This window comes from Lissotriton helveticus, chromosome 4_1 (genome assembly GCF_964261635.1).
Source record: "Lissotriton helveticus chromosome 4_1, aLisHel1.1, whole genome shotgun sequence".
NCBI classification, from domain to species: Eukaryota; Metazoa; Chordata; class Amphibia; order Caudata; family Salamandridae; genus Lissotriton; species Lissotriton helveticus.
Window position 1 is genome coordinate 320,336,032 of NC_136063.1, and position 24,237 is coordinate 320,360,268.

A 24,237-nucleotide genomic window follows, 5' to 3' on the forward strand; every position below is an offset into this window, starting at 1 on the left:
TTGGATGGTGTGTTTGTTTTATATTTGTCCCAGAAAGCCTGGAGGTGGTCCCTGTTAAAGGTCATCAGCCCTTTTTGTGTTTTCTGGATCAATTGTCCTTATGTAAATCACATCTTCTGATGCAGTTTATTAAGGGTTTGACACATATCCTTCCAAACTGTTAATGATGTCCCAATGGGAACTTAATTTGGCCCCATGTGCACCCACCTTCAAAACAATGCACATCTGCTACTTGCGTCTTCTTACTCTAAAAACCATCTTCTTCAATGTGATCATCTCAGTTTGGGCTCCAGGCTCTCTTGGTGCAGCCACCCTACACCGCTTTTCCCCCCCAGACAAACGGTTAGGCATGGCAGCATTTTTGCTAAAAGTTGTGACTCCTTTTTCATGTTGGGCAATCCATCAACCTCCCAACATTTTTTGCTCCACCTCACTCCTCATGAGGGGGAGAGATTTATTTGGAAAGGCCCTAAAAAGGTTTTAGGCTGATGCATTGATAACACTAAAGACAATCGGTTGGATAATTAGTTTATGGTGTTCTATGGGTTTACGAAGCACTTCTACCTTGACTGCCAGGTTCAACAGGAAGAGCATTATGCCCATTCGGTTGTGCAGGACTGATTGGTCTTCGTTCCCTCCACAGACCTTCCACCCCTTTGGGAATTACTGCTTTGGTGTTTATCTATTTTACAGGTATGGATTCTGCTGTTAGGATTAACCAACAGATGAGCACGTTACTTACCCTCAGTAATAGTCTTTCTGGTGGATACTCCATCAAACTGCAGATTCCTCGCCTCCCCATTCTGTAGCATTGATTTTTACTATCTAAAAAGGTCTAAAATTAGATATCTGTGCACAAATGCCTCTAGTTGTTTTGCTTTGCATCTGAGAGCATTGAAAGGGTCGAGCAAGAAATTGATGTGGATGCCCAGGTGTGGTGCTTATATGCACTTCTGCTCTATCACTTCCAGGGCTTAACGAGTCCATAGCGAAGCCGAACCGTGCCACATAGCGACGTGCTGGAGCACTGGCACTGCTTCGAAAATGTCTGGATCCAGTTTGTATCCTGAGGAATCTGCGGTTATATTATCCCCCAGAAAGAGCATTAACAAGGGAAGTAACTTGATTATCTCTGCGTTTATTTATCTATATTACTTTTACACTTTTACTGTCTGATGTGTGTGAAAAATGCATTGCTGGGTTTCCGAGGCTAGATCTATTGAGTTTGCCAAAGCTTGTTGTGAGTCTGGTGCAACATTGTGAGATGTATTGGATCGCATCCTACGAGTGTGCAATTCGAAGTAGGTTACAAATCTGTGGGTTCTAGGTGAATCCTTTGCTTCTCATTTTTCCCCGATCACAAATGGTACCATAGTTTCACACAGCTGCTTACTCCGTCCTCATCCTGCGACTAACAGTGCTGCATACTGAAGGTGCCCCACACAAGCGACTTGATGTAAGAGGGTACATTTGGCATACTGCTGGGGTTATCGTAAAATAGTGGAGAACTATAAACTGAATTATCTGTTTATTTGCAGAAAACACGGTGGCATTTTTTTTTGTTGGTTTCTATCAAATTTTATTGCCATTTAATAAGACGATACTTACCAATAGACCAATAGTACAGAGGCTCTGTGTTACAAGCAGAAGCTGCACCCCTCAAAAAGTAAATAATCCATAGAAAAATGGCAATGAAGAAATGCATACATGAGTGCATTTGATAAACAGCAGCCATTTACCAATTAAGAAATGCAACACATGGAAAAATAGTCATTGATGTGCATGTAAACACTGGAAGAATTGGAAGCATTTAAGTGTATCGCCACAACATCGGCAGGGCACAGTACTGTAAACTGAGGACTTACAGTTACAAGTTACTTAGCGTTTGTTCAAATAGTACTTCTTTTATTAGTTGAGAAAATAATTTTTGCTAAATAGTTTTTCAGTTGCTGTATTGACTGAAAAAATTGATTTGTGTACAGCTGACATAATTGGATTGAATTATTGTCCTGTTATTCTCGCCTTTTTAATGCGGACTAGTTTGGTACTTTAGTATCGCCAACAGAATAGTAACTTAAGGTAATGTGGATTGTGTCTAAGGGAGGTATGTGAACACCAGCGGGCCTAAACCAGGAGAGGTGGTGTTCAGTGACGAATGACACTGCGAGTGGGTGTCCTTAGCGGTGACCTACCTACTCCAATATCAAGAGTACAAACAAAATCACCATTCATCATTTTTTCAACCCAGCTATTATTTAACGGTAACACACACCTCCTTTCCTATTACTGTTCGCGAGTATAAATAAATAAAAGGGCCTAAGTGAGCTGGAGATGGCGGGCTTTGGGCGGTCGGGGATTCCCAGCAGTGTATTAATTTGATCGGATTACATTGTTTTCTCCTGTAGCTGATTGTCTCCACCTTGTATTACAGATTCCTTCTACAATCAGATCCATCCATCAGGATAAAATCCTAGCACTTAGACAGCAGACACAGTTCTTGTGGGAGGCTTATTTTTCTTCAGTTGAGAAGATTGTATTGACCACACTAGAGGTGAGTTAACTGCTATTTGTCATTGTAGAGATATCTTCGGTGAACTTGTGGATTTGAAGCAGCGCTATTGGTTGTCCTTCATTGTGTGACACACCCTGGCTAGGTCATTCTGGACAGGTCAGGAAGGTGCTGATTTTCTTTTATTACTGCAAAGGAAGAAAGTCATTGTTACAAAAAAAACTTTAACATCTGGATACAGTCTGCACATAAAGAGCTCAATGGAATATGCAATGGAAGTTTAGGGTATGGTTCTGTTGCGAAGTGTGTGCACAAACTTGTAGATCATTTTTCTTAATTAGACTTTGCGTTGGTTTAGTCACACGGCTAAGAAATAATGCTGCGATTTGTCTATGGTTATTTGTGTGGTGGACACATGAAGATGATCCTGTTATTACAACGTGTAAATTAAATCAAGGGGAAGTAACGGTGTAATGTTGCCATTGATCCAGCAACCTTTTTGAGGAGCGTTCATCCACCAGTGGCGGGTGAGGTAAATATGAACGTTGACATACTCTTGTACTTTCAGTCAAAAATGTCACTTGTAACTGAAAAATATGCTTTTGAAAAGAAGATCTTGGTGTCCTGCACTCTTCCTGACCTTTCCCAAGTGCCCATCCCATCTATTCATTGATGTACAAGCTTACGGTTCCTTTTGGTAGACATGGCTGAGCTTGAGGCGTTTCACTGGGAGAGTTTTGGTGTATGCATGATGTAACGAGCACATTCAGGTAATGAATGCAAGAAAGGTAGATGTTAAAGAAATGTACCAAGTAGATACCATGAAAATTGTAGGGAGGAAGAGGAATTGGAATAAAATGAATCCAATCTTCAAGTAGAATATATTGTTAGAAGCTTGACGGGGATGATTGGCCATAGACTCCCATTCAAGACTGTTGATACAAAAATATTCAGAAAATGGTAAATATTTGTATGAGCATCAGCAAAAGGGCCACATTGACCCACCCTGTGCTGGCAGTTGGTCAAGCTGAGGGTCGCTATTAGAAGATTTGTTTTAGGCATTTGGTTTAATTAAGTAGGCTGCAAGCGATGTTTACAGCAGGTCCCGTTAGATCTCGTTAATTTAGTGGATCCTTGTGTATTAAAAATAAAAACTGGACTAGCCTGAAGATAGAGGTCAGTGTCTCTGGGAAAGTGGCTGTCAGCATGAGACGGTTCAGCGGCCCCAGCACTGAGGCAGATACCCCAAGAAACTGGTGGTCAGTCTGGGAAAGGCAGCCTTACGATGGAAGTTCTTTACATTTTTAGCAACGATTTCTGGCTAGAAAAAGCTCTTTAGCATCCATAGAAGCCTCTGTAACCTCCAGGGGTGATCGGCGTCATTAGCCCTCAGTTGCACACAGTAGTGTCAATCCAGCTTTCTTATTGCTGCGTCCTTAGAGCTACTGAAGCATCCGATCTGAAAGGATCCCAGCGCCAGATCCTCCCGTGGGACTAGGATCGAAGCCCTTGATGTTCCTGCAAAAGTCAAACTTTTCATTTCTTCTTTTTCTGTGTTATTTTATTGTGATTTGCCTGCCATTTCTGGCAGTCCTCTTACTGCCCTTTTAAAAAAAAAACTTTGTTGACAGTTTTGAAGAAACACAGGACTCGCACCGCATATGCTCATCAGAATCCTCTTTTACAGTCCCATACACACGACTGTTGTGAAAAAAAATGTGAAAGGCAAAATGACCCCTCACGGGCGAACAACCAACAGGGTAATTGGCAGGTACTCACCAGATAAGCCCATTTTTCTCATCATTGGTGATCATTTTGCCCAAAGAAAAAGTGTCCAAAAAGAAAGTAAAAGTGTATAGAAGTGCATACAGTGAAGGGACAACAAATCACACTCCACATTGTGGCAATACGTGATTAAAATTCACAAGGATTCTCTCACTCGCAACAATTTCATTCTTTACCAAGTGAACCAAGTCAAGAGTAAAAAGTCTAGTAGGATGCTATTTATGCATACCCTTACTGAATGCCAACATGTTTCACTGCCTTTCGTTTATTTGGGGGCACATTCTTCAGGGACAGACTTTTCGCCACAGCACTTAGGTTGGACACTTCATTCTAAAAAACTGTCAACAAATATAAAAATAGAAATAGACACACCATTAAGCATTTTGCTAGTCACACGCTATCTATCTACTCTCTTTATTCCATATGTATTGTCATGGGAATATTTACCCTCAATAAGCCACCGTGTTTCCTACCAGCTTAGAGGTACATGAAGTGATGAAAGTAGACTCCCCATGTAAGTCCTCCTTTTCGATTCTGTACTTCAGTGGTTACATGAATCTAAAAAACAGACACAATCTATTTGGTGTTCTCATACAAGTGTAGCCGAAGCGGGTCTCACATCCTGCACATAGCCACTTCTCGAATCCTTATAGGCTTCTATTGGTGTAGACAAGTCCCGTAGTGTGACACTACCATTTTATAACTGTGCCATGTTTTAGCAATCATATCTTCTCCAATTGTGGTTCCAAATTTCATCTTCACAACATTATCCACAAAAGAGCCTGCTCCCATGTCTTTGAGAGACAGATATATTCTCAGTGAATAATGCCAACCGAGTATATACTCATAACGAGTCTCTCGCCATATCCGTATGCACCTTTTCTTATACCTACGCACATGGCCAAGAACCGCTGCTATATTTTGACCCAGCCATATTTTAACATGCGTGTCTCAACTGCTTATGCTTCAAAAAACTCCTCTACATAGTTCTTTATCCTAAAGAGGTTGCTACAATCCCCTAGTGCCATATTACACCCTTGATGATACCGCCGTGTTATACTCTAGGATGTATCTGCAAATGTGGTATGCCAAAATCCCTATTAACCACGTTTGCATATCACCAGGGTTACATCCTCTGAACACCTTCGCGTCCACTAAACCTGTGAATAATAATTTTACCTGCGCCGCAGTAAGCATCAAACCCGGCCTCCCTCCAATCTTACCGACCGGGGCCTCACGGAGCGTGTTGTCTCCTTCATGAAGGCTCAACCCACGCCGGCTCAGTTTATAGTTCAGCTCATGCGGCCCCTCGCGTAATCCCGCGAGACCTCGGCCGCCATCTTGGATAGGGAAACACCCAACGATTTCAATATTGACAGGCGTCCCTCTTCAACTAACGTCAGAAACCTCCGTTCCGGCTACAGACGATTCCTCGTGGCACTGTTTTTTCTAAAAAAGGGAGGAGGAGAACAACTTTTTCACACACAGGGAAGAGACAAACCAAAAAACAATCTTATCTCGCAGTCCTAATCTCCCTTGCACAAATCAAATCCCCACAAGCTCTTGGTAAGACTACTCTTGCGCACTCTTAATGACTCAGGTAATTTTCTTCATTTTACCCGATCATCTCGTATCACTGAACTTCAGAAAAAACTTGTCACCACGTTTTCATTGTCTTGCACTTTATCCTTATTATTCTCTCATTCTGTTAGGGCTCCAAAATGTAATAAATTACAGACACACACAACCTGATGTTAACTCCATCGTGTTCTGTGCCATGTATTTCATAACGACTTGCCTCACTTGTTTCCTGTTGTGCTACAATCGTTTGACCCACTGCTGCTGATCCTGACACAAGAGTTGATCTGTTGCTATTAGGAGTCCATAAAACCACCATAATATAAAGTGGCACTGCAGGGAGACACAACTCAATCATTAACCCAAGATTAACAACTTCCAAGAGAAATTAGAAAGAAGTGCCTGTATAAAACTGATAAGGGTGAAATACATGATATGGCGGTTTTAACAATCAACCAACCCTATTCCACTCAATCAGTTCGTTTAATCCCACTTGGTCAGTTTTCTCCTTAAAGATCCATCGAGCTTCTTTTGAGAAAAGGATCTTATCAATATTTTGGGGAGTGCCAGTTACTTTTTCAAGCACTACCCACGTAAAGCTATGTTTAGTACTATGACAATGTTGCACCAGTTTAGTTGTTAATTTACCTGCCTTTATTGTGCTACGGTGTTCTTGGACCCTTGTTTTAATCTTTCTGGTAGTAAGACCTATGGAGTACAGGCCACACTCAGACTGTAGCCTGTACACCACATTGGTGGTGTTACAGCTGCTAAAATGAGACAAGAACCAAATTTTTTTTTTTTAAAGGGTTTATATGTAATATAAATGACATTTGTCACAAACTTATGTTGAGTGAGGGTTATGTAGAAGACTACAAATCTCCACGCAGATTACAAATTAAAAGATAACAGAAGTTTTTGTAGTCTGAGGAACCTGGTCATTGTTGTTTGAAGTCATCTTACTGCCCCCTAAAGCTGTAAAAAGACAGTTTTGGTCGCGGTAGCGGCATATACCGGCTGGAAAGGAAATGTTTAAAGCTCCGCGTTGGTTTAAGTCGTGGCATCGTGGCACTAGCTTAATTTAAAAGCGCGCTGCGTTTTGCCTGGAGCTCCTCGTTTGTTTGCACACCTTTCTCCAGTGATCTGACCTCTGATTTACCTTCAGCCCCAGATCTGGTGACAGATGGATCTCCCACTGCAGGGAACACTTCACCTGTGAAAAACCGATCTCCTGTTTCCTGATGCATACATGGGTGGGCTCTTCATGTGGAGTTTCCGTACCTAGAACATTACAAGGCGTTCCGCCTCTGATGTGAGCCTGCGTATTTGCATGACTGTCTGCGTAGTAAAACATTATCGATGCAAAGTCAGCGCTTCCACCTCACTTATTTATTCCCTGCTAGAATCATGTATCCAGACGATGACTAGTACCTTTCTCCTGTCCGTGGTCAAACTTGACACCATGAACTGCCGCACTGGCCTAGGCTCGTTACTAGTTCAGATATATATTTAAAAATAAGTAATTAAAATGACTGGTCCAAAATCACATGCCTGCCCTTAGCTGCACTCGTTGCTTCGCAACCTCACTGAACCGGATATTAATCACTGTCCTCAAATTCAGTTGAAATTGGTTCAATGTCGAATATGTGAATGTAAGATGGATATTTCTTTTATCCCCCTCCCCCCCAAATGGAAGTGTGTTTCCAAGATTCATGTGAAATTTGCATCATGGGAGTGTGTTGCCAGGGTGAATGTGAATCTCGCGTTAGGGAAGTGAGTTGCCAGGGTACATGCAAATCTCGCGTTAGGTAGTGAGTTGCCAGGATTCATGTGAATCTCGCAGTATGTGAGTGTGTTGCCAGGGTGCATGTGAAACTCTCATTATAGAAGTATGATGCCAGGGTGCATGTGAAACTCTCATTAAGGGAGTATGCTGCCAGGGTGCACGGGAACCTCGCATTATGGGAGTGTGTTGCCAGAGTGCATGTAAATCCTGCATTATGGGAGTGTGTTATTTGTAAATAACAGGGACCCCCTGATAATGGATCAGAAATCCTGGGTCAGGGAAAAGCAATTTATGTGAATTAACATGCCCAGGCAAGACTTAAAGAGAGGCAATGAGTGCAAATGAAACAATCTAAGCACTTGAAATAACAAAAATATTGAGTTTAATATATTTGTAAAAAATTGATGAGGTCATGATATATCATGTTCGAGGCATGTGGGCTGCTAAATTCATATCTTTTGCATTAGATCGCCGCCTAGTGTTGGGTCCGGATGATCGCACATTGTTGTCCTGGAAGAGTCTTCGAAGTATCCTGAGATAGGTGGCTCCTCCCCTGGACTACAGTGCGCATGGGCATCGGCTCCATCCCCAGATTGTTTTTTTCCGCCATTGGGTTCGGATGCGGTCTCGACGTCTCTCTGTCGGAACCGAGAAAACTAGCTTCTTTAAGGCCAAAAGGCCTTCGTTTCATTACGTCGGTATTGTTTGCGTACGGTCTCGAGTTCTTCCGTCTCTTTGAGTCGGAATCTGCGGAGTCGTATCACTCTTCGGACATCGAGGCCTTCTCATCGCAACACGACCACAACTTTTCAACATGGAGCGGAGCCCGTTTAAATACTGTCCCGTCTGTGGGTCCAAATACCCACATATCGACGTGCACCCGGTCTGTAACAAATGCCTCTCGCCAGACCATGACGAGGACAGCTGCATGGCCTGCTCCAGATTCAGGTCGAAGAAGACGCTCAAGCTTCGGCGCGCGGTGCGCCTTGAGGCCAGACAAGCGGCCCCGGCTCCAGATAACATCTTCGGCGACCAGGAAGAAGAGGGCCTAAGCCATCATCTTGAAATCTCACCGCCCGCGACGGAGGTCGAGGCAGATCCGGAAGACGACGACGGGGTCGTGGATCAAGGCCTTGAATACGTCGACGAGGTAGGGGACGTCAAAGAAGTTTATGGGGCCGCGGAAGATAGCTCGGGGGATGGGGCGCTAGGTGGCGCCAAACCAAGATGGCCGCACTGTAGTGAGGCTCTCGCCAGATCGAGCCTTTGACCAATCCTGCTGACCATCCTGACCGGGGATAACTGTTCTATCTCCCCACCGTGGTGTCCGCGGCGCTTTTCCGCATTCAGCGGTGCCAGCAGCGTCGAAATCGCCCGTCTGGGAGCGGAGATATCCGCTGCTTCACTCGGAGGCGGCTCGGGCTGTCTGCTAGTGACCCGCCGCTCCGGGACCGGCTGGCCAGGAAACTCCGGGGATCTGCGGCCTAATCGGGGCTGCGGACACATCAACTGCGGAGCGCACGTTGTGCCGTCGCTTCCTCTGCGCCTGTGTCTTGCTGGAGGGGGACCTCCCTACATTGAAGGTGAGCCCTTCCTCTTACTGCCACATCCTGGGAGTGATTGCAGACTGCCGTTAACGGCGAAAAGAGCGCGAACACGGCCATTAGCGGCGGAGCGGAGTTCAACGGGCAGTGGCAAGACACACTATCTGGCGCCGCCTCCCACACTACTTTATGGACTGCAGAGGCGCTAATACAGCTGGGACAATACTAAACTCTTGCAGGGAGCAAACATGCATCCTGCGCTGTAGCGCATTGAGACTGCACAAGTCCCACTTGCTATTTGACCTTCCCGCCGCCCTCGCATTACTGTGATCTATCTGCTGGCTCCCCAAGGGCGGTGGGCTCGTTCATGCTGCTTGTGTGACCCTGCAGGCACCTCCTACGGCGCTCACTGCACCCGCCTGCTCTCCTGAGACGACCTTCCCGCCTTTCAATACACGAAGTGCACTGCCGGGGGGTTGTCACCACACCGGCCCAGAGAGCTCATCGTTCCCAGCTCACATTGACGGGGCGCGGATGCCGCCTCACCGCTCCCTCGCCTGCTTACGTGACTCTGCCCACCGGCTACACTGAACGTTGGCACAGGGCCGGCGATATCTGACCAAAGCCACTTGATCTGCTACAGGACATAACCTGCGATGTGATCTGGCCCCCTTTATAATTACCGCTTTCCTGGTTGCTCTTCTGGTTACTCTCCTGTTGTGGTCCGCACAGAGAGACCCTGGCTGGTGTATCGGTGGGCGGATCAAGCTAAAGTCAATTGCGTCTCCTACTTCACCCGTGGCTGGGGAGACATTGTTCACCAGCCCTGCCTCACTACTTTGGGCTCGTGAGCCAAAGAATTCAAACAGACGTCACCTCTGACCTACACTGTGCCCATAGTGCCACTTCGAAAAGAGCTTTTCTCGCCCTGCAATTCCGCCTTGTCACATAGACGCTACCTCGCGTCACCACACACTGGCTGCTCCTGCCACGCTGGCTTCGCGTGCACCTAGACGCGACATGGGCCGCAATGACGCCAAACAGACCAAAATACCGTTTGAATCTAAACGGGCCTCCAGAACCACGCACGAACCCGAAGGTAGCCCTCCCGCCTGTGGACCACCGGGTGACGACTGGAAAGCCTTGCTGCTGACCATGCAACAGAGTCTGACAAGTATTGACGCCAAAATTGACACGATCAATACTCGCATGGATAGTGTGGTTACCAAATTGGAACAGCACGACACCAGACTTAAAGAAGCGGAAGATAGAATATCAGATCTGGAAGATGGTGCCACTACGAATGCCAGGCAGGTGACCCAAATGGACAGGCTCTTAAAAATCATCGCGGAGAAAAACGAGGATTTAGAAGCCAGGTCCAGGCGCAACAACATCCGCGTCCTGGGCCTTGCGGAGTCCACCAACACTGGGAAAATGGAGGTGTTCATTGAAAATCTGGTCATCGAACTCTTTGGTAAGGAATCGTTCTCTTCGCACTTAATAGTGGAGCGAGCCCACAGATCCTTGGCCGCACGCCCACCGCCAGGTGCCCAACCTCGCCCCATCATAGCGAGATTCCTCAATTATAGAGACCGGGACGCGGTGCTCCGTCGAGCGAGGGAGATTGGCACGGTAGGTTACTGTAACACTACACTCTCATTTTTCCCGGACTTCACCCCGGCGGTGCAGGAAGCCAGGAGGAAATTCGTAGGTGTAAAGAAGAAGCTCCAGGATCGAGAGATGACGTACGCCATGCTGTACCCGGCGAAATTGAAGGTTTCCTACGGGGGCAAACAGCACTTCTTTCAAAATCCTCAGCAGGTGGAGGACTTTCTTAAACGCCACAGGGCGGACGAAACCAGAGGAGGCGCTGAAAGCCATCGCTCCAGATCCACTTCGCCTATGAACCAGCAGGAATAGTCCATATTCACAGTGACCGCTCCGTGGACAAGAAGTGGTGACGGACTAGACGCCTACACCATGGTGAGATGCAAATCAATAATGTTGCTTGACTTGGTATACATATTTGGCAGGCTCGATCGCCCACCTCCGTCCCACGCCAAGAGACCGGGTCTTTACCTGGTTCCAAGTGGGTGCGAGTAGGGAGGTGGATGGCAAGTTTGGTGCCCCTAGTACGGTACCCCGATGGGCGAGCCCCAAGCCCCCCCTTCTTGTGGTAGAATGGAGGGATACGTGACATTTCTAGTGTTTTTAAGTTGGGGAGTGGGAGGGATAGTGGGGATTGGGTGGGTTCAGGATGCCCGGCGAGTTGGGGTTGCCGGAGTGGGTGGAGGAATGTTCCAACATATTACTTGCAGGACAGCATTGTTTATTGTTCACGCTAGCAGTTGGGCATACCGAGAGGGTAGTTGGGATTCGATTCCTATATCTGCTGCCATTTGTTATTTGTGCATGGATGTTGTAGATGATTGGCGCTCATTTTTTCCGTTAGAAATATGGGAGACGTAACTGAACCACAGCCCGCCTCGCAGTTCCGAGTAACCTCCTGGAATATACGTGGGCTAAATAACCCGAAGAAAAAAAGACAAATACTGGGGTATCTTGACAGGCACGGGATATCTGTAGCTATGCTGCAAGAAACTCATCTGATGCCTAGCGGTTCCCCTCCATTCGCTTCTAAATGGGCTGTGAGCAGGGTGTTCTCCTCCTATTCTAATTACGCTAGAGGGGTGGCAATACTGGTGAAACGAGGAACACATTTCACTCCAGCTGGGACTGAGGTAGATGCTGAGGGGCGCTACTGTATGCTATGGGGGAAATTACACTCACACACAATATTGTTTGCATGTTACTATGGTCCTAATACGGATGACCCTGATGCTCTTCTCACCATGTGGGGGAAAATACAGGCTTTGGGGATAGATCACGTGGTGCTGGGGGGAGACTTCAACACGGCCCTCATACCCGCACAGGACAGGTCGCACCCACATGCCTCTCATTACACTAATACTCAGCGATCACTAATAGGAATACTGAAGGAGCACCGCCTGGTGGATGCGTGGCGACATATGCATCCCACCGCCAAACAGGGTACTCATTGCTCTGCGTTCCACTCCACATGGGCCCGCCTTGACTATGTATTTGTCTCAGCAGGTCTATCCCCATGGTTAACCAAAGCAAGTCATCTGGCGCGCACATACTCAGATCACTCCCCGGTTCTTCTCTCCCTAACCATTCCCCTTACAACACCCCCTTTCTTGAACTGGCGCCTGAATCCCGCACACCTGACTGACACTGCCTTCACTGCTGAATTGGAGCAGGAAATCACAGAGTTCTTTGAACGGAATATTAATTCAGTTTCTAGTCTCACTACAGTTTGGGAGGCCTTTAAAGTGACTATGAGGGGGAGCTGTATCGCCAAAGGGGGGGGGAGTTCTCAAGGCGCTGCGAACAGACATTCACAAGCTTAAATTGGAGCTCCGTCAGCTAGAGCGAGAAATGGCGAATGGAGACAGGGACGGCGCAGTGCATGCTCAGATCAGGGAAAAACTGAACGAATACTCAGAAGCGGCGGATAGGGAAGGCAAATTTCTGGGTAAGCCCTTCAATGCTCGGGTATATGGTGAGGGAGACAGACCTGGTAAGGCGCTGGCCAATGCAGTCAGAACCCCTCGATATCAAAATTATGTCCCAACTTTATTGGACAAACATGGCACACCGCACCACGATACCGCGACACAGCTCCAAGTGTTAACTGAACACTACACCTCGCTTTACACCTCACATAGGAACGACACGCTCAATTTGCAGGAATATTTAGATGACACTGCTATTGCCTGGCTGGGACCGTCCCAGCAAAAATTCCTTCATCATGAGCTCGAACTTGATGAGATCAAGGATGCCATCATGTCCATGAAGTCAGGGAAAGCGCCGGGGTCGGACGGCCTTCCGATAGATTTTTATAAATCCTTTATACATGTACTAGCACCCATACTGAAACAGGTCTTCTATGCGGCATTGGAAGAAGGCTCACTCCCCCTCACGATGCGGGAAGCATTAATAACGTCGCTGCTGAAACCGGGTAAGCCACCCGAACATTGCGATTCCTTCAGGCCCCTCTCGCTATTGAATACGGACAGCAAGATCTTAGCTAAAGTTCTCGCTACACGTCTCAACCTCCTTATGGAACGACTCGTCCTTCCAGATCAGGCGGGGTTCGTTCCGAACCGTGCCACATCCCATAATTTGCGTACTTTACAAGCAGTGCTGCAAGATATTAACCCCAGGTGCGAAGCTGCCGCTGTTTTCCTTGACGCTACAAAGGCGTTCGACTCCCTGGAGTGGGACTACCTCCTTACACTGCTCGAAAGGATGGGGGTCCCCTTTAATTTTTTAGACTGGATTCGGCTGTTATATTATAAACCCCAAGCTACGGTGCTGCTCAACGGTGCGCGCTCCGCTCCGTTTGAGATCTATCGGGGTACCCGGCAGGGTTGCCCTCTGTCCCCGATACTCTTCGCGATCGCCATCGAACCCCTAGCCGCGAAGCTTAGACAACACCACAAACATCGTGCACTAGTTTACCCGGAACGGCAACTCCTGATCGCATTATACGCTGATGACATGACCCTCTACGTAGACAAACCACGAGATAATCTAAATCCCTTATTGCGCGAAATTACTAAATTCGGGGCTATAGCGGGGATACAGATCAATTGGGCGAAATCTGCTATGTTCCCCTTGACAGACAAGACCTCGGAGTTTCCTCTTGACTACCCCCTGGTGTGGGAATCCGATGAAATAAAATATCTAGGAATCAGAATCACCAGGAATCGAGAGGACCTTATCAGGGCTAACTATGGGACGGTCCTGGACAAATTGACAGACAGCGTTACCAGATGGCTACACCTTCCTCTATCCATGGCAGGCCGCATATCACTTATTAAGATGGTGGTCCTCCCCAAATTATTATATCTCTTTACGAATATACCCTATAGCCCGGGTTCTTGCTTTTTTCGGGCCCTCGACTCCCAGCTCTCGCGACTGATCTGGGGAGGCAAACAAGCTAGACTCAGTTTGAAAACCCTGATGTTACCTTACCACCAGGGAGGGTTTGAAGTCCCGGACTTCCGAAAATACTACGATTGTGCCCAAGGACATTTTGCTGCGTACTGGTTCCATCCTCCTCCATTTATGGCCCACCTGGCGGTTGAGGATGGTTATATGAGACCGGAAAAACCCTCTGGGTATCTCTACACTACGGTCAGTATGACCGACAGAGACCCGTCTACGGTGGACTGTACTGTCAGAGCCTGGAGGCGCATTGCAGGGCATATGGGAGTACTATTCGCCTACTCGCCTCTAATGGCGGTGGCTAATGACCCCAGGGTGAGTATCGCCCGAGAAGAATTAGGACGTAAATTCCTTGCCAAATACGCTATAAACACATGGGGAGATCTTTACCTGCAGGGCGCCTTCCGCACGGCTGTGCAGATTTTTGGGGACAACTCCCCCACGATGATGGATACTTTCCTCTATGTCCGCCTCCGACAAAACATAAAATCCGTCACGCCCAATTTTCCGGACGAACCAGAAATCATGACGCCTCTGCACTCCCTGCTCCAGGCCACTGTCCCGAAGCATGTAGTCTCCATGTTGTACAAACACGTTCAGGTGGCCCCATCGCCCCCCTCCTTTAGAGCCCGGCAGGACTGGGATGCTGACCTACCCGATCCCATGACAGACGAGCAGTGGGAGACGAGCTGCTCTCACACACATGCCGTAACCGGAAACACACGCCTCCGATTGATCCACTATAAATTCTTGCACCGGCTCTATTTCACGCCGGCAAAGTTGCACCGTCTAGGCCTCAAAGACGACGATAGGTGTCTCCGATGTGGCATCTCGGGAGCAGATTTTATACATCTAGCGTGGGGATGCCAAGCAGTCGCCACGTACTGGGTGGAGGTGTTTGACGCTCTATCGGCCATGCTCGGACTATCCATAGACCCTTGTCCTACAGTGGCACTGCTCGGACTAGCTCACCCTGCTGTTAAGACGAACCGCAAATTTTTTGCACTAAGCCTCCTTTTGGCCAAACGTCAGGTGGCATGCAGATGGGGCAGGGGGCGGGCACCTAAATTTAAGGACTGGTTGAGTTGCATGGCTACCTGGCAAGAACAATTACATAACTATGCTGACCTCTTACCACCTAAATCACGACCCAAGGATCTATGGGGTCCTCTCACTTCGTACCTACTTCACTTACACACTGATGAGCATTCTGTGGAGGGGGATAATTGAGGGATAGACTGCAGCGATAGCCGCTCCGCCCCCACACGTGGGCTACGCCCATTCTCACACTTTCAATGACATTACCCCAGCGCGCGCCTCCAACATATGCTACCCCCTGCTGGAAATGGCTTGCTTTGGGACCTGCGTATGCGAACACACGCGGCACCGACTGTTACGCCCCCCCTGATACATAACATACAGAACGTGGAGTGACGGGATTGCGGGGTGACGAGCGTCCCCCCCCCCCCCCCCACCTCTTGTTTTATTCGGACTTGGTTCGGAACGGATATTCTCATTCAGGTAATCATCCACTGCAACACACCCATAGCACGACACAATATCGTACTCTCTGCATGGCAAGCGAGCAAACTACCTTCCCCGTGGTTGAGTCAACATTATTGCAGTAGTAATGACACGGCCGGCATGGCCTGGCATCCAATGCTGGACAGTGACTTCGACTTTGCGCCCCCCGCGCAACTAAGCTCCACCATTCCACTGCTCCAGTATGGGGGAGTCGCTGGGGGAAGGAAATGAACATGCTACGTTGTTAAGTTGTTTTAAATGTAAAAATTAACCTCATTGCTTTGCTGCTCAAGAATCACAGTGTACTCAAGTAGATTTCCTGCAATTTCCTCTATGACCCATGTTTAATTCCAACGCGGCCGGCCCGGATGGGTTGTAGGCGGCTTGCTGTGTGCATCCCATACCCTTATTATGACTACTTGACCATCTTCTTTCGAAACACTGTGAAAGCTGGCCCAAGATTGTGGGTTGTAGGCACTGAGCTGTATTCCGTGTGTTTATGACCAATAAAGGTTTTCAAAAAAAAAAAAAAAAAAAAAAAAGATAGCTCGGGGGATGAGCTATGCCCCGAAACTTATGCGGATCAGGCTCGGGTCACGGGATCGCCACTCGGCCTTACCCAAGACCCTGTACCGCAAGCCACGGCCCCGCCTTCAGGCCCGGCCACGGACATACTTGCTACGCAGCCCGTATCGAAACCGAAACTGAAACCTTCGGTATCGACTGCTCCTAAAATGGCCGACCCGAAAACGAAACCGAAACTAACGGCTTCGAGTGCACCTAAGATGGCGGTCGTTCAACCAAAACCACCAAAGCCTGCTACCTCATCGACTCCGTCGGCCTCTGGTCCACAGAAGTCGAAGAAAACTGTCGCACCGACAGTGCCGAAGTCGTCCACAGAGGAGGCCTCCTCTAAGAAAGTCGTCCGGCACGGGTCGACGGAGACGACGCCGTCAAAGTCCGCCAAAGTCAGCGACAAGACTCCGGTACCGACGGGGACGTCGTTAGTCGGACGATTAGTTGAGACGGAGTCTGCAAAATCACACGGATCGAAGGGCGGAGGCTCAACACATCGGTCCAAGGACTCTGTGTCTACAGCTGCAGCATCGACGTCTAAGGTTCCGAAGGGCCCACAAGACGTCGGAACCGAAGGCAAGGTGAAGTCCTCCTCGTCGGCGCCAAGTGCCGCTGTGAGTGACGCATCCCTCATCGCCACTTCACTTCAAAGAATACGGGATAAGGCTTCTGCGACGTCGGCTCCGGCGCCGTTGCACCAGAAGACGATGGACATGCCAGTAAAGCCTACTGGCAAACTTCTCTTCATTCTGCCGCCAAAGGAGGCACCAAAGGCCTTTGCGCCAAAAACGGCGCCGAAGACATCGGACTCGGCCACGCCTGCTGGAGTATTGGGTCGACAACTCTCCTCAGGAGACGACTCGGAACGCTTTATCGACGCGGACACGGGCAAGTTGACCCTTTACAAGAGGAAGATCACTTCCCAGCCAGTGGACTCCTATGTTATCCCACTTAAAAAGAAAAGGCTTGCACAGGACACTCCAGCCCTGATCGAACCTATCCAGCCTCCTCCTAGAAGGAGCCCAACACCTTCCCCTGACCACTCTGAGGGAGAAGAATATGGACAAGATGACCAGTACACTTTCCCCATCAATGAGCCCGATGCACAACAGGATTCCTATGACGACATAGGTGACCAAGGAATCCAAAATGTGGGACAAGACTCAGCCTTTCAGTGCACGTGCATCCCCAACAGAAGACTCTGCCGGATTTCATGCACTCATTGAACGGGCAGCTGCTAATCATGATGTGGACATGCATGCTGACCCAGTAGAGGAAGATTTTCTGTTTGACACTTTTTCAGTCTCTGAAAGGACAGTCAAGACACTTCCTATGCTCAAAGGTGTCCTTAAGCATGCTGCGGAAATCTTCAAAGAGCCTACCAGGGCGAGGGTGGTCAATCCACGCATTGAGAAGAAATACAGACCAGCACCTGCAGACCCTGCATACATTCGGGGACAGTTGCCACTAGACTCTCTTGTGGTCGCAAATGCACGCAAACGGGCAAACTCCCAGACAACGGGTGAAGCTCCTCCCCCAGACAAGGAGTCTAAAGTGCTTGAGGCAGGGGGCAAAAGAGTAGCTGCGCAGGCTGCCAATTTCTGGCGTATTGCGAACACACAGGCGCTATTGGCACGTTATGATAGGGCGCATTACGACACCCTAGAGCAACTTTTACAATACCTGCCTACGCAGTTTCAAGAGGGTGCCACACTGCTTATTGAGGAGGGAAAACTCATCTCCAACGCAGCAATAAAGTGTGCACTTGATGCCGCAGACACAGCAGCTAGGGCTGTTAACACTAGCGTCATGCTGAGACGACAGGCGTGGCTACGCATATCAGGGTTTAAGCCAGACATTCAAACGACCATACTCAATCAGCCCGTCAATCCTGATAGACTGTTTGGTCCCGATGTTGACACCACCCTCGAAAAGATTAAGAAAGACAACGAAACAGCTAAGTCTATGGGGGCCCTTCAGTCACAACAATTCCGGGGCAACACTTTTCGTCGCTCAGGTGCACGTGGAGTCACCCGAGGACAGATGGGTCAACAATCACAGTTCACTAGAGGTGGAGCACAGTCCTCGTACCCCAAGCAGAATAAAGGGGGTTATCGAGGAAACAGCACCAGAGGACGTGGCAGAGGAAACAACAACTCCCGTTCCTCTGCGCCAAACAAACAGTGACTCTCTGTCACTGCCCCCCGACCATTTAACACCTGTCGGGGGGAGACTCCAGCAGTTCCTGCCAGTCTGGACAAACCTCACCACAGACAGGTGGGTACGACAACTTGTCCAGTACGGTTCTTGTCTAGAGTTAAAGTCCACTCCACCCAACATTCCACCAAGGCAACGGCCTATGTCCGCAGAGCACTTGCACTTATTGCAGCAAGAAGTAGTGGTGATGCTGCAAAAAGGCGCAATCGAGCTCGTGCCAGTGGAGGAGGAAGGCACAGGGGTCTATTCCCTGTACTTCCTTATTCCAAAGAAGGACGGATCTCTCAGACCCATTCTAGATCTGCGTCCCCTCAACCTGTATATACTATCAGAACATTTCCATATGCTTACACTGCAACAGATTCTTCCCTTGCTGAACCAAGGGGACTTCTTGGCAACCTTAGACCTCAAGGATGCTTATTTCCACATACCACTACACCCGTCCCACAGGAAGTATCTCAGGTTCACTATCCAAGGTAGGCATTATCAGTTCAAAGTCCTACCCTTCGGAGTGACCACCGCACCAAGAGTATTTACCAAGTGTCTGGCGACGGTTGCGGCGCACCTCAGGAGGCAGAACATCCATGTCTACCCCTACCTAGACGACTGGCTCGTTCAAGCCAAGTCGGAACAACAGTGCGCCGCGGACATGTCGACTACCATTCACCTCCTTCACAATCTGAGCTTCTCGCTGAACTACCCAAAGTCGCACCTTCAACCAGCACATGTGCGGCAGTTTCTGGGCGCGACGATAAATACCCTGACAGCCATGGCTCAGCCAAACAAGGTCAGGATAGACAGCATGCTGTCTCTAATCCAAAGGTTCAGACCACAACACTCGCTTCCAGCGAGAGTATTCATGCAGTTGATTGGCATGATGGCCTCCTGCATCTTCATAGTCCCTCACGCAAGGTTACATATGCGTCCGCTCCAGGAGTGCTTAGCAAATCAGTGGACACAGGCTCAGGGACAATTGACAGACCTAGTGTTGGTTACCAGTCGGGCGTACAACTCTCTGCATTGGTGGAATCCACACAACCTTTGCAAGGGCCGACTGTTCCAAGAGCCAGTGCCACAGATTATCCTGACTACGGACGCATCTCTCCAGGGATGGGGAGCTCATCTGCTCACTTACACAGTGCAGGGACTATGGACGACGCAGCAACAGAAGATGCACATCAACTATCTGGAACTGATGGCGATCTTCATGGCGCTCAAGTCCTTCAATGTACATCTGTGCAACAAAGTGGTGTTAGTCCGGACGGACAACATGACAGCGATGTACTACATTCAAAAGCAGGGAGGCACCCACTCACCGCAGCTGTCTCATCTGGCTCAGAGCATGTGGAAGTGGGCCATTCAGAGGAACATTTGCCTCATGGCAGAACACCTCCCGGGCAAGGACAATCAGATGGCGGATCTGCTCAGCAGATACAGCCATCAAATGCACGAGTGGGAGTTACATCCATCAGTACTCCGCCCGTACTTCCAGCAGTGGGGTCATCCGGAGATAGACCTGTTTGCCACAAACGAAAACGCAAAATGCCAACACTTTGCCGCCAGGTTCCCTCACCCACAGTCGCAGGGGAATGCGATATGGATGAACTGGTCAGGCAAATTTGCGTACGCTTTTCCACCAGCACCTCTAATACCGCTAGTGGCAAGAAAACTAAGGCAGCACTCGATGACCCTCATCCTAGTTGCTCCAACGTGGGCACGCCAAGCATGGTACACCACGTTTCTGGAACTCTCGGTGGTGCCGCATCAAAGGCTGCGCCTAACGCCCAGGCTTTTGACGCAGAACCATGAAGACATTCAGCATCCAGATCCGCAACAGCTCAACCTGGCGATCTGGCTCCTGAAGTCCTAGAGTTTGGCTACCTTCACCTGCCTCCAGAATGCATGGACATCATCAAGGAGGCAAGGAAGCAGACTACCAAAGCATGCTATGCTGCGAAATGGAAGCGTTTCGTCATTCACTGTACAGCCAATAACATAAACCCGCTAGATGCATCTATCCCTAACATCATTTGCTATCTGTTACATCTTTACAAGTGCAATCTAGCCTACACTTCCATTCGGATACATCTATCCGCCATAGCAGCTTATCTTCAGAACAGGCAACATCTCTCTGTCTTCAGAGTGCCTGCCATTAAGGCCTTCCTTGAAGGTCTGAAACGAGTCATTCCCCCAAGAACACCGCCAGCTCCGGTGTGGAACCTCAATGTGGTCCTCACCAGGCTGATGGGACCACCTTTTGAGCCACTGCACTCGTGTGAACTCCAGTTCCTAACATGGAAAGTGGCTTTCCTTATTGCTATCACTTCACTGAGACGTGTCAGTGAGCTGCAAGCGCTCACAATCCAAGAGCCATTCATACAAATTCATCCAAATAGGGTGGTACTACGTACTAACCCCAAATTCCTTCCGAAGGTGGTGTCACAGTTTCATCTCAACCAAACTATTGACTTGCCTGCATTCTTCCAAAACCCACAAACGGTGGCGGAAAGAATGCTCCATACTTTGGACGTTAGGAGGGCGTTGATGTACTATATTGACAGGACACAACACTTTAGGAAAACAAAACAACTTTTTGTTGCCTTCTCGCCACAGCACAAGGGCAACCCTATTTCCAAAGCAGGAATAGCCAGATGGATTGTTAAGTGCATCCAGATCTGCTATCAAAAGGCTAAACGCACCTTAACAATACCCCCAAGGGCGCACTCCACACGCAAATTGGGGGCATCCATGGCTTTCCTGGGGAACATTCCTCTAGAAAACATTTGTAGAGCAGCCACATGGGTTACACCACATACCTTTACAAAACACTACTGTGTTGATGTGCATTCCAAACAGCAGGCAGCTGTTGGGCAGGCTGTTCTCAAGACACTTTTTCAGGTTTCTGCAGCTGGCACGGGCAACCGCCGCTAATGGAGGGACTGCTATACATTCTATGCAAAAGATATGAATTTAGCAGCCCACATGCCTCGAACTGAATATGCTACTTACCAGTATGCATCTGTTCTTGGCATGTAGGGCTGCTAACATTCATATCGCCCACCCTCCTCCCCGGTGCCTGTCGCAGCTGCAGACATACTCTTGCATTCAATCATTAGCATGGACATCCTTTACACTTTTCACTCCATCTCTGCCACAATGGCTAAAAACAATCTGGGGATGGAGCCGATGCCCATGCGCACTGTAGTCCAGGGGAGGAGCCACCTATCTCAGGATACTTCGAAGACTCTTCCAGGACAACAATGTGCGATCATCCGGACCCAACACTAGGCGGCGATCTAATGCAAAAGATATGAATGTTAGCAGCCCTACATGCCAAGAACAGATGCATACTGGTAAGTAGCATATTCAATTTTCATAAAAATACATAGAATTACAAAATTTTTAAACATTCATGGAGTACAGATCAATCAGCAGTATAGTTGGCAACCCAATAAATGTGGGGGAACAAGACGATTTCTTCTATGAGAAGAAATCGTCTTGTTCCCCCACATTTATTGGCAACTCACTCCCTAACGCGAGATTTGCATGTACCCTGGCAACTCACTTCCCTAACGCGAGATTCACATTCACCCTGGCAACACACTCCCATGATGCAAATTTCACATGAATCTTGGAAACACACTTCCATTTGGGGGGGAGGGGGATAAAAGAAATATCCATCTTACACTCACATATTCGACATTGAACCAATTTCAACTGAATTTGAGGACAGTGATTAATATCCGGTTCTCATAGAAGAAATCGTCTTGTTCCCCCACATTTATTGGGTTGCCAACTATACTGTTGATTGATCTGTACTCCATGAATGTTTAAAAATTTTTTAATTCTATGTATTTTTATGAAAATATAATATATCATGACCTCATCAATTTTTTACAAATATATTAAACTAAATATTTTTGTTATTTCAAGTGCTTAGATTGTTTCATTTGCACTCATTGCCTCTCTTTTAGTCTTGCCTGGGCATGTTAATTCACATAAATTATGGGAGTGTGTTGCCAGGCTGAATGTGAATCTTGCATTAAGGGAGTGAGTTGCCAGGATTCATGTGAATCTAACATTATACGAGTGTGGTGCCAGTGTACATGCAAATCTCGCATTGAGGGAGTGAGTTGCAAGGATTCATGTGAATCTCGCATTATGGGAGTGTGTTGCCAGGATGAATGTGAATCTTGCATTATGGGAGTGAGTTGCCAGGGTACATGCAAATCTCGCATTATGGGAGTGAGTTGCCAGGATTCATGTGAATCTCGCATTATGGGAGTGTGTTGCCAGGCTGAATGTGAATCTCGCATTATGGGAGTGAGTTGCCAGGGTGCATGCAAATCTCGCATTAAGGGAGTGAGTTGCCAGGATTCATGTGAATCTCGCATTATGGGAGTGTGTTGCCAGGATTCATGTGAATCTCGCATTATGGGAGTGTGGTGCCAGGGTACATGCAAATCTTGCATTAAGGGAGTGAGTTGCCAGGATTCATGTGAATCTCGCATTGTGTTGCCAGGATTCCTGTGAATCTCGCATTATGGGAGTATGCTGCCAGGGTACATGCAAATCTTGCATTAAGGGAGTGAGTTGCCAGGATTCATGTGAATCTCGCATTATGGGAGTATGCTGCCAGGGTACATGTGGACCTGCTTGTGGGAGTAAGGTGCTTGGATGTCTTTGACACTTATACCAATAAGTTAGTGGGTGAATGTCAGCATAGCACAGAGTTTAGGGTGCCAGGGTGCACGTGAAGCTCCGTCTGGATACCATTTTGAGAGGAGTCCATGATAAATGGCTTTTTGAGCTGATTCGAATTGTAGTCAGGGTAAGAACTTTGCCTGGAATTACACAGCTCATACCCGTCATTATTCACCCAGCTGCATTCTGGGTGGGACTCATTTTCTCAGTTTTCGCAGCTGCATTGCAGGATGCCGTGAAACTGATGCTCACAATATGTCATGCTAATGGGGAACTTGGACTTAATTGCATAGAATAAATAGTGCCTGATCCCCTAAGGTGTTTGTACAGCGCACAACAAAAATCTAAAGTTCAAACCAATTAAACAAATCCCTCTTCTTCGATTTCAAGAGGTAAGACATTAGCTGATAGTTTGTCATGCACAAACTGCGGTGTCTTAAAAATGTGTTATAAATGCCTACATCTCATTTTCTCTTCCAGAGCGAGGCATCTACGAAAATAGCACTGTGCAGGCTGTTAGTGAAAACTGTGACTGTACTCTGCATATGAACTGGGACACGATCTGAGAACTCACTGATTATACGCTGTAATTTGTCTGCTAATGTATTTCAGTGCTATAATAGCTATTTTTTTTGTATTTCAAGGTTAGCTGTAAATTTAATAAAAAATAATTGGGTCCGGTATTTCCCATTTATCTCTTGGCTTGTGTCCCTTCCCTTCTCCCACAAAGGCGGTGGGGGAAGCTTGACCAATCTGGGGGACGCAGTTTGTACTGCGTCTGGGAGCCATGGTGTACTCCTCAGGTCAGCGCCCTGGCTCATTATAGCAGCCACATTAGTACGGCCAGCACCAGAGCCGGCTTTTGGTATGGGCGAGCTGAGCCCAGGGCGCCAATTTTCAGAAAAATGCACAGAACTGACTGCATTAGGCCATGCGAATAGCCGCGTTCCCGCTTACTTGGCTCTAATGATGCTGCATAA

General features: G+C 47.9%; 1 protein-coding gene across 1 annotated transcript in view; it reads left to right on the plus strand.

The window, feature by feature from the left end:
• Nucleotides 1-24,237, plus strand: part of EXT1 (exostosin glycosyltransferase 1) — a 351,045-nt gene that overhangs the window by 280,115 nt on the left and 46,693 nt on the right. Inside the window, exon 4 of the mRNA XM_078686856.1 lies at nucleotides 2,432-2,551. Within this exon, the coding sequence (XP_078542982.1) occupies nucleotides 2,432-2,551 (120 nt within the window). The remainder of the gene's footprint in view (nucleotides 1-2,431; nucleotides 2,552-24,237) is intronic.